The 11,101-nt window shown below is 41.7% G+C and overlaps 1 protein-coding gene across 1 annotated transcript in view; it reads right to left on the minus strand.

Moving 5' to 3' along the window:
- The window catches only part of HPGDS (hematopoietic prostaglandin D synthase), a 30,680-nt gene extending 21,706 nt beyond the window's left edge, over positions 1-8,974 (minus strand). Inside the window, exon 1 of the mRNA XM_075049416.1 lies at positions 8,765-8,974. Coding sequence (XP_074905517.1) covers positions 8,765-8,842 — 78 coding nt within the window. The 5' untranslated portion in view covers positions 8,843-8,974. The remainder of the gene's footprint in view (positions 1-8,764) is intronic.
- Between the last annotated feature and the right edge of the window lie 2,127 nt (positions 8,975-11,101).

The raw sequence follows: 11,101 nt of genomic DNA on the forward strand, positions 1-11,101 counted from the left end.
TGTAAGATGTTGGTGGGGGGAGGACCTTAGTGCCCAGACTTGCAAACATTTAGCCACCTGCTTAGTGCTATTAAATATGTTTGCTGAGTTCATTGCAAAGCCAAGTGTGTATAAATGCAGGAGGGGGGTGATATACCTTCCACTAATAAATGTGCCACCTAAGCAATGTTTTTTCAACTTCTGAAGCATTGAATACATGGCCAGGACCCACCTGTACACCCGCCCTGTTCTACATTGACAGCACCTGCGGAAACCTCAGCCCCAGTTTTATCACATACAACTTTCAAAGCAGTGAACTAGTCTAAATTTACTATCAAATTAGCTTTAATACTTTAAAGTTGTTGACCTGCTTAGCTGATTTTCTAGGTTTCCTCTGTGTCTTTCTTAAAGCCAGCTTAACTGGCTTTAACATACCTTTAAACAGAAGATTAATGGAATGGATCTTGTGATTAAACTCAACTTTTGGAGCCACTCACTGACAAAATCAAACAGAAAATCTGAGAGAAGATCGAATATGTGTCAAAGGTGGTATCCTCCACGTTACTCATGAGTCAAAGTTCAGGTTGAAGTTACAAGCATCTCGGCCATCTTAGGACAGATTTCAAATAATTTAAGACTATTCATGTTTTTATAGAGATACTGTATTACCTGATGAATTTGGGATGCTTTTATTCCAGTTGAAGCAGGACCAAGCAATTAATTTGAAATCTTCAAGCAAGATTAGAGTGAAAACCCAGGGCCCAGAAAAGAATCAGCGTCATTCTCCAAGAACTAAAATGCTGATTTTCAGATAGCACTAGTACAGAAAAGAAAAAGCACCGGAAACTATGAATGTACTGGGAGGATATGGAAACAAACAGTCTTGGGGTCTGCAAGGTATGCAATACTTTTGCTTTTACTGGATGACAGTGTACGTGTCCCTGCTCTGTTTTAAAGGGTAATTCATAAGCTCGCCTCCTGCGTTTCACTTGCTCAAGATGAGTTTTGGGTCCGTGCCCCGTGCAACCCAGAGCAGGCTGCCTCTGCCAGCCCGTGCACAGTCCTGCACACCCAGCCTGAGCCTTTGCCCTGTGAAAGTTAACACCAAAACTCTGGTGGACTTTGGAGAGGAACAGTGTTTCATCTCTCTTTTGGAAAAGCCAGCCCGCAAAGTAATACAAGGAAATATTCCTCAGGCTAGTAAGAGACATCAAAACCTGGATGCAGATACTCAGTGTGTGAATTCAGAAAAAAAAAAAAAAGAAAACACAAGGCAGCGCTTTATTTCATTTTCTTGGATAAGGTTATTAATATTTGAGGTGACAGGCAGCAGAGAGCTTTTCCCTGAGCTAGGGGCGGAGGGGAAGAAACAAGTTAGTTGAGCTATTTGTTCACATCCGTCCAAAGTCTGACAAAGAACCTCATGGTGCAAAGTCCACTTTAATTGTGCTTTGCACTGTGAGAAATTAAGGGTTTTCTGGCCTTAAGGTTTCATTAGTGTTAGAGGATTTAAAAAAGCCCAACTGTTCCCTCCAGCAAGCAAGACTGGTAGGGTTGGGTTAAGATTCATCTGGGTGATTCTAAAAATCTGGGGCTTGAATTGCCTGCGTGGAAGAGATAATGTATTGCACTGTATGTGTATTTATTTAACATGAGGGTCCTTTGTTAATTTAGGAGTCACTTAGCTAGCGCCTGACACGATGCTGCCCCGGCCATGGGCCTGCCAAAAAGGGGAAGCTGGAGGTCTCGGCTGATAGTGTCATCGTCCTGGCTTCAATTGCAACCAGTCACGGTCCTTGAGGGAGCTCCATTTCATTTCCCTGTGCTAATACAATTTAGGGCTGCATCTGGGAACTCAGGGCCTGCGATCGGCCACTGGGAGAGGGGGCTGGAGCTTGGCATCTCCCAGAGGAAAGCCAGTGCTTGCTGAGGGGTATGAGAAGGGAAGGTGCTGCCATGTCTGATGAGGAAGGTGAAAAAGTCCCTCTGTGGACTAGTAGGTGTTGATTCAGTCAGTGGATACCTCTCTTGATTTTATTATAAGATTAAGCTGTTATATCAGTCCGGAGTGTTTGGGTTGCTGGAGCTGATATTATATGTTCCACTTTCGTGATTTTGGAAGGTGAAAACATAGCAACAAATCGACTTCCACTCATACAGGTATCTTTCTGCCAAGAAGCATCTTGCTTTATGAAGTGTGAAACAGAGTTCGTGCCCCCTCTAAGCAATAACCTAGCCAAAGCTGAAAAGCTTGGTGGACATTTTTCTTTCTTTTTGTTCTTAGGGCTGCTTTTAAAGCAGTTGCTATTTCTTTACAAGGTATTTCTGCAAAGTTGGCCTGGAAATTAGATGAGCAGATTTGAAATAGATGCATACCCAACAGCCTGATTTGGGTATCCTTCTGGGGTGGAGGGGGCACTGCAATTTCAGCCAATTCATATATTCCTGTGATGTCCTATATGTACCATGCCACGTATACAGCTTGAGGTTCTTATAACCAGTATCAGCTGAACATTTTCCATTAATGGTAATGCTGGGATTTCAGAGGGAGAACTATTCCTTCTCTTCCTTACTCCCAGTCGCAGGGCCCAGTAGTGCTAATGTCAATTAGGAAACTCAGTTTAGAAAGGGAAAGGAGAGAAGCTGGCTGGGTCTATGGGGTTTTTTCTTTGTCTATACAGACAAAAGAATCTCTACACACTAACGGAGAGTTTTTCCTGAGGCTATTATCTCAGAAGTGGCCTATCCAAATATGAAGCACAGATTTTTGGTTCTGATCCTTAGAGGTCAGGGAGACTTGTGTTACTTTATGGAGTACAAAGAACGATTTTTTTAACTCTGCCTTATTTCACCTGAGAAGCATTAGGAATATTAAGTTCAGTTTTGCCTGTCTTGCTTGTTGTCCTTTTCAGATATGTGAATTCCTCATCCCTGTAATTGGAGAGCTGAGTATTAAAGCAGTGTTCTCCTTCCTCAATTTTAAAAAATGTTTCCCTGTCCAAGTGAGTCTTCCTGCCTCCATTTTTTTAAATTTTCAGTTTTCAGAGGAAGGAACCAGAGAGACAAGACTTAAATAGTTATTGTAGAAGGCAAGTAAAGGAAAGTTTCCACAGCTATAACTTTACAGAATGCACTTTGCAGTTTTAGCAAGGTAGGAAAAATAGAAAATGCCTGTGTTCACTATTTCGTCCTTTTTATTTAACCAATCTAACATAACGGTCAGAAAGGTTTGGGGAAAGGCGTGCTTGGTTACCTTGTTCTGCTTGAGAAATGCCAAAAAGGCAGGAGCCAGCTGGAAAGCAGCCTTGCCCTGTCTGCAGTGGATGGTGCAGTTCTCCTTCTGGTTGCTGATCAAATTGGGTGCAGGAATGCCTTAAAATTTTTCCTTTGGATGAAAAATTATTCTTTCTAAACACTCCCTGTGTTTGTATTTTATGTCTAAATTCAGAGCTGAAAGCACAAACAGAAATAGCGATGTATTGGCCCTTTTTGGAGAGAAAAGAGTTTGATGGTGAGAAATCTGTCCATGCCAGCAAGAACCAGTCACAGGCTGGCTCTTGGTCCCCTTCTGACTCCTAGAAGGTTGGTGACTCTGCCTGGCAAAGGCACTGGCTTAATCCAAGCTGTTTATCCGGATGTAATTAACACTAAGACAAATAACTTTTGCCTTTCCCTGGGAAAAAAACTGAGGGGTATGTCAGATATCTTAAGTGTTGTACTCCCTGAATGGGGAAGCTAATGACTTTGGGATTCCCATTAGGAAACAGAGAATTGAAGAATCAGGATGGTCTTCTCTTATTGCACGGTGAAAAGGAAGAATGCTCATTTTCTTTTTCTTGAGCATAAACTTCTCCTGCTTTTAACATGGAGTAAAAAATATTAGAGGCTTGAGAGATACTTTCAGCATTTGAAAACTAAAAATAGTAATGATTTGTTGGTTTGTGGTTTTTCCCTGCCAAAAGATGTTTTAATTAATTATTTTTTAGCAAAGAAAATAAGAAAATTTCTGCCCCCCTTTTGGGGGAGAAGGATTGGAGGATATTGGCAGATTAATGGAAGACTGCAAATCTTCCAGTGGAAGGTTTCCACAGAAGTCTGTGTTTTGACAGAGAATAAAATGAAAAGCTTTAAGTAATTCTATCTAATTCCTGTCAGCTCTCAGTCTGACATAAACTCTTTTTCTGAAAAGCAATGGTATCTTTTCCAGTTCCACCCAATTATAGAAAATAAACATTTTAATTCAATTAGTTTTTTTCTATGCCGGATAGAAATCTCGACCTTGGAGAGAAAAGAGAAAAGACCTGCACGCTCTTTTCTGTTTAACACACAAATCATGTGATGTAAATGTTTATGCAATTTGATGTAGGGTTGAGTTTTGAAATATCAAATCCCAATGTAATGGTTGTGGCCTGATACTTCTTAGCATGATTTTCCAGATCAGGTGTATGCACGGCTTAAAGCACTTTTTTTCTTTTTTTTTTTGGTGAGATTTTGCATGTCTTTACCCAGTCTGCTGGCTATTTGCAACCTGTGGTGGAAATTAGCCTCCTAACATGAGAAGAGTTTTTAAGGCATTGCTGTGGGATTACTGAGAAGTACTAATGATATGATTATGTTAAGTGACCTGATGAGTAAAACTCTGCTGCGAGAGTGAGGGCTTTTGAAAGCCTTATCTGTCAATGTGTGGGTTTAAAAAAGAGGCTGTAGCAAAGCTTAAAGCAATTATCTGTCCAAGGGAGCTCTAGGCTTGGTTAACTGATGTGGGAAATAGGAGTTCTAGAAAATTCCTTCAGGAACACAGGGAAAAAACCCCACATCTTGGTGAAAGGGGAGGGCTAGAAAACTACTTAATCTGAGAGGTTTATTTGAAGGTGAGAGTCCAATGTGAGTGGACAGTGAATGGGTGGTCAGTGTCAAGGCTGTTGTTGGAGAACACCAGAGTCCACTGGGTTTCTCCAAGCTGACTTTGTAGCTGCTGCTCTTCATGTGACTGCCCCTCAGGCACATGCAGACAAAAGGATAAGAGTTCAGATATTTGAAGTTCACCCCATTCATTTTTAACTCAAGTGAATGAGGGAGTGCCTACATGTCAGCAGGTACAAGGAGGCAGAGAGGCAGTGATGGAGAGGGCTTTGCTGGGCTGCCTTGGCAGCGTGCGGCTCCTTCTGCCTGGTGTGCCAGGCTCTTCGGTTTAGGGCCTGAACATCTGTGATGACTTTGCTTTCTGTCTGATCCTCTGTCTTTTGATTTGCAGCTACTTGGCCCCAGTTTTATGTAAATAACTTTTAAAATTGCTCTGTGCAGCCTCCCAAGCTGTAATGAACTTCAAATGAATAAATTGCACACCTGAGACCGCAAAATACTGGTAAATAAAATTGCAAGAGGAGAGTTCTCAGGAAAGATGCAGACTAAGGAGTGGTTAGGATAATTTCTCAGGAGAGACTATTTCAGTCTTTTATTTCCTCATCAGATGTCTTAAGAGTTCCCTGAAGCCTTTTGTGGTAGAACAAAAGCCTAAATAATCTTGATTCTTGCCAACACCATTCATTCCTGTAAAATTCATGCCTTGCATCTGTCTCTGTAGTCTTCAGATAAAACAGCACCCCTCAAAACCACCCCCTCAAAACAGCCCAACAAAGCAAAGAGCACAGTTGTGAGTCACGTTGCTGTGTGCTAAGGGGTTTAGTCAGCTCTCCAAAGACGGCTGCTGGTTTTAGCAGGATGATTTCATGTCCATTTCCTGAGCTCTCAAGCTGTTCCAGCACAGTAATTTGTATAACAACTCTCTTGGCCACCTAGCATCTCTCCTTGGATGTGAAAAAATGAGCTGCTTTTCCTACCCCAGCTGTGGGTATGTGTGTGTGTATATGTACAAGGGGGAATACAAAAGCCAAATCCTTTCCCCGCTCGTCTAAACTACTTTGCTCTTTAATTGTCACATGTTGTGAACCCTCTGTACAACTTGCCAAAAATAAACAAAATCACAGGCATGAAAGAAAAAGAATTAGGTAGGTTTTTCAGCACAGTATATCTTCCCTGTAGCTGGCATGGGTAAGAACGGGCAAGGTTTTAGTCACTCTGCAGAGTTCTCCAGCACCACCCACCAGGTCTCCTGGCAACAAATTCCTGCTGTCCCCCTGCTCTGCCCTGGGGTGCCTGGCACATACCACCCTGCCCAGGAGGCACCAGCACAGTGGGCTGGGGCACAGATCTCATGTATTTTCATATATTTTGAAATTGTTTTCACAGACAGAAGTGAGCCTGAGGACGCTTGGGACCTCTCTAAAGCACTCTTCAGACATTGCCAGTCTTCTTGAGAAGGACCAGCACCAGTAAGTGTGGATCTACAGCCCCGAGCAACACCTGGCCAGAAGCCTGGGGACCATCAAAATTTGTCCATAAGTGGTAAACGTCCAAGACCCCATGAGTTATGGTCACAAACTGCTTGGTATGTAAAACCCTAACCTATGTGTCCCTACACTTAAGAAGAAAGTACTTTCTGAGCAGCAGTTTGCAGCCGGTTTCACCTTTGTTCGTGAAAACACCAAATAGACTCTGGCTCTGCGGCAGTGCCAATTGCTGCGGGTTCCCTGCTCTGCCCCAGAGTACCCTGGCACAAAAAAATATGCTTGTTTACCTGAGGCATACAGTTACAGAGACTGGTGTCCCACATTTCTTCTTTCCTGTTGTCAAACATAAACTAAAGAAAGACTGTAAGACAGTTCAAACCATCCTTTCTGTATACCTTTCTTTGTTTTCCTTCTCCCTTTGCCATCTGCTACTCAAATCCAAAGCGCAGATGCATCTGTCTGGTCTCACTGAATGTCCTTGTTTTCTCTCCTATCCCATTTCATGCTCATGCTTTACAGAGTCATTCCAGCAACGTTTTTAGTTACTTCTAAAGAGATGCAAAATTAAACATTTCATTTTTTTCAGTTCATTGTTGTAGCTTATTTTATGGGACTTTTAGCAGATTGACTCCTGATAAGTGAGGTTTTTCAGAATGATGGCACTTAAAAATGTATATGTGGGATTTGGCAGATTCCCCCCCCCCCCCTTGGACTAACTGGCAAAAGGGTGAAAAATTCACCTGAGACTTGCAGCATATATGACAAGTCTCCAGCTGATGTGAATAGGCAGAGCTTTTAGTGGCATGGCATGCCACTTGCTAATCCAATACCAGCAATATGTCAGTGGTTCCTAGGCAGTGTAATTACTTGCCGGTGAGATTTTGAGTAAGGGTATTTTGAAAGTGAGCACCATCTTCAGTTACTTCTGCTTTCTGGCTACTTAGAATAAGGTTGTGTATGGCAGACGGCAACCAAAAATCTTAAGAGCAAACCCTTAGAGCAGCAGAGTGTGTTTGTCGGTGGCACAGGATCGTGCTGCACTTAAGATGACTGGCTAACATGCTTGTGAGTGCTTCAGGCTTATTTCTATCCAAATAGATTTGATTGTGTGTCTGGGCGTGTGTGCATCTGTGGCAGGGAATAATTCACACTATGTACACGTTTTTAGGGAGAGGTGGATTCTATTTTGGATTAAAGAAAACAAAAGAATAAACAAAAGTAAACTTACAAAAGACTGTGTCTAACTTTTTTTTTTGCTTTACAAAAGTTGCAACTTTTGAGTACGAAAGTACCAGTGTTTATAAACAGTTCTAAGGAGCATAGAAGTCCAGGAAAAATACTTTATAGCTATGGTTTGTTAGCTTGGGTAGTTTGAAATGAGCAGTGAATAAAGGATGGCTTTTAACAGAGGAAATGTGTGCAGGAGGATTATGCACACAGGCAAATGACAGCAGTTAGAATTTAAAGAAAAAAAAATCCTGAACAGCTATTCAAAGTGTCATTTGGAAGTAAAAGACAAAAATTAACAGCAAAAAAACCCTGCGAGTTTTGATAAGAGGAAAAATGGAGCGAGTGGAAGCATATGCAGGAGGTTTTCCTCTACAGAATAGTGGTGGGAATTAGGACGAGAGTATGTTAATCCATTAGTGAACCAGAAGACAGGAATTTGGAAAATGGACAGAACAGTGCACAGAAATGACCTGGAGGAATTGGTTGCTGCTGCTTAATGTTTATCTAATTCCTCTGACATTAGCGTAGATTTGGCTTGTTTATGTAAGTGCATGCATATAAATCAGCCTTTACATCTAATAGAATATTGCCTTGAAATGGTTTCTCACTTATTGAAAACTCCCTGCAGAATGCCAGGAGCTTCCCCACACCAACTTCTTGCTGCTATGCTGATGAGGCTGTCTTTTCTTTGGAAAGTCTCTCTCTGGCAGGCACCCTGATTATCGAAGTAGCTCAGTACTGGTAGCATCAGGCACTGGCGAGAAACGGGGGCTTGCTGTAACAACAGGCTAGTGATCTGCCTTTTTGTCACTAAAGCAGTTTGTAATTTCTGAAATCTGGTTGTAGCAGTGCGTGTGATCATACAGATGTCTTAATTACAGCAGGCAGTTTAAAGATGCTTGTAAGTAGCAAAGAAGGTATATAGATGGGGTACTTGAGTTACACTTGCAGCCGCTGTGTAGAGCTCATGGTTATCCCTCACTACACCAGTAGCACTGGTCAGAGACTCATGCTGAATAAACCAAACAAAACTCTAAAATGAAATGCTTTCATTATTTGCTCTACATGTAGCATAATTTGACAAGACTAACCCCCACGCGGCTGGTATAACAGTAGCCCTAAGGAGGGCAGAACAGGGTTAGAAGAAAAAAGGGGACAGAGAGGAGCCGGACTGTGGCAAGAAGCAAAGCTGAAACAGAACTCACTCTGGTGCAGTGATACGTGGTCCCTTCTTCAGTGCACAGGAGTCCCTCTGAGTGCTGGCCTCCGTGGAAAAGGCTCATATATACTGTTTATTAATATGCAAACCACTCCCCGTGACAAGCATGCCATCATGAGTCTCTCTCTCCCCCCTCTCACACACACAGACACGCACAAAGCAAACGCATCATTCCCTCGGATAACAAGCAAGCTTTGTGTCTTTTTGGACTAGTACAGCAAAATGGGTACTGGAGTTTTTCAGCTTGTGTTCAAGGGCAAGAAATGCTTTAAAATGACATTTAAAAAAAGATAATAATAAAAAAAAAATAGACACTGGGGAGCTGAGTCAGATGATGGGTGGTTTTTTTAAAAATGTAAAAAGTGTGGAGCAAGCCAAGAAATGTCTGTCTGAGATTATTTCTAACCAATGTGAAGCCCTACACTATGTAATCTAATTATAGAACAATGCCTTAAATAGTTGCAATCTCATTAAAACAGAGGAGTCAGAAATAGAAAACAACCCCAGAAAAAAAGAAAATATAACTTCCAAGCCTTTATCATAAAGAACAAAGTGATTTAAGACTTTATTTTTTTTCTGTTATCAGTGAAGAAGGAGAAAGAGGATTTGAGCAAACTCTGTCCATGAGTAATGCACATTAATAGTTAGAGGTCTGTGATGTTACTGCTGCTTCTGTGTCATAGATGTTGTGCTTTTTTGTTTGTCTTTTCTTTTTCCAGTTAATTTTTACTTTGACCTTAAAAGAGTCCATTCAACACTGCTGTCCTTTTCTTTCCTCTTTGTGTGTGACTAGAATGCAGTAGCATTGGACCAAAGCTTTCTGTTGCTAAAGAGATAGGTCTGATGTGTACCACACAAATCTGCTTTGAGGCCTCATTCACTTTGTAGAAATAAATGGTTGTTGGCATTCTTCGTAGGCATCCTCTCTGCAGAGGAGTGCTAACCAAAGCACTTCCCTGTGGCACGAGGAGGTGCCAGATCCTTGTAGCTTACACTATTAATCATTTGCCGCAGATCAACTCATTTCCATGCAATACATGTTTTTCCCTGGTGTCAACAACGGAGTTTTCAACCACCAGCAGCCTTTACAGCTAAGAGAAAGTTTACAAAAGAAACCCAAAGCGTCTTCTAATTGGGACTGGTGTAATCTGATTTTTGAGCCAAATTGCTGAGGCTTACCTTAATGGTGGCACATCCTTGCTTTTGGACTTACCTTGGCTGCAGATTTATGCTTTAACATTCCTTTTCTCCAGCGTGTCAATGCGGGGGTGGTGATTTTGATTACATCCCAAAAAGGGAAGTTTAAAGTGGTTTCACTAAAACCATATTTCACCAGTTTTTAACTGTTGATTGTACATAAAGCAGCCTCTATGGCATATGAGAGTTTGTTCAGTTGCAGAGGAGCAGCTGAGATTTTTTCCTCATTTCATTAGCAGAAAAGTGAAGCAATATTTATGGTTCTCAAACTTTGCTGTTGGAGACAAGTAAATGGAATACGAAACAAACATTTTACAAATGTTTGCAAGATTTTGAGGCACTAAGAAGTTTAGTTTATTTTAAGTTGGAGCAGAGTGTGGAACACAGCAGTATGTTGTGGGATCTGGTTCTCAACCTTCTCAAAGGGAAGCAGAAGGTATTCTCCAGGAATTGTTTCCGACAGACAGCAGTTTACTCCTACCTTGGCAAGGTCACCAGTGATAATACGTGGTAAAGCATTCATAAGAAGATTGGTAATGTAGCTTTTACTTTCAATGAGAGCTGGTTAATGAGTTAAAACTGTACCCTCACTCCAAGAGTTCCCTTTGTTGAGTTGGTATGAAGAACAACTACCTCCTTGCACTACAATTATACCTCAAATGACCGATAAGGTAGTAAAAAGCTCTTTTTCCATTTGCCTGTAGGAAATCTTCAATGTGGATCAGGGAGGAAGTCTTTCCAGCTCGTGACAGAACTGCGCTGGGACCAAATTTTTAACTTCATCTTTTGAATGGGTAACTCAGTCCCTGTCCAGTGGAAGCCGTGCTCAGTCCATGCATCGTGAGCAGGTGTTATTCCCTTCCCTCGGCATTGCTCTGAGCACCTTAGAGTCTAGCAGGGAGTGCGATTATACGAACAGTGGAATTTACAGAGTCTGTGCTCAGAAGCACACATTACTCAGGTGAGCACAGCTCTTTAGAAGATCAGGAGGTAGGTTTCTTCTGAAGAAAAAGCAGTTCTTTTCTGCCAGATTCTGCTCAATGTGCATGTGAACAAACAAATAAATTCCTGTGCTTCCTAAAATGGGAAGTGATTTGTGCCTGCAAGTTTAAAATAATGAAGTTAG

This window comes from Buteo buteo, chromosome 1, assembly GCF_964188355.1.
Source record: "Buteo buteo chromosome 1, bButBut1.hap1.1, whole genome shotgun sequence".
NCBI lineage: Eukaryota > Metazoa > Chordata > Aves > Accipitriformes > Accipitridae > Buteo > Buteo buteo.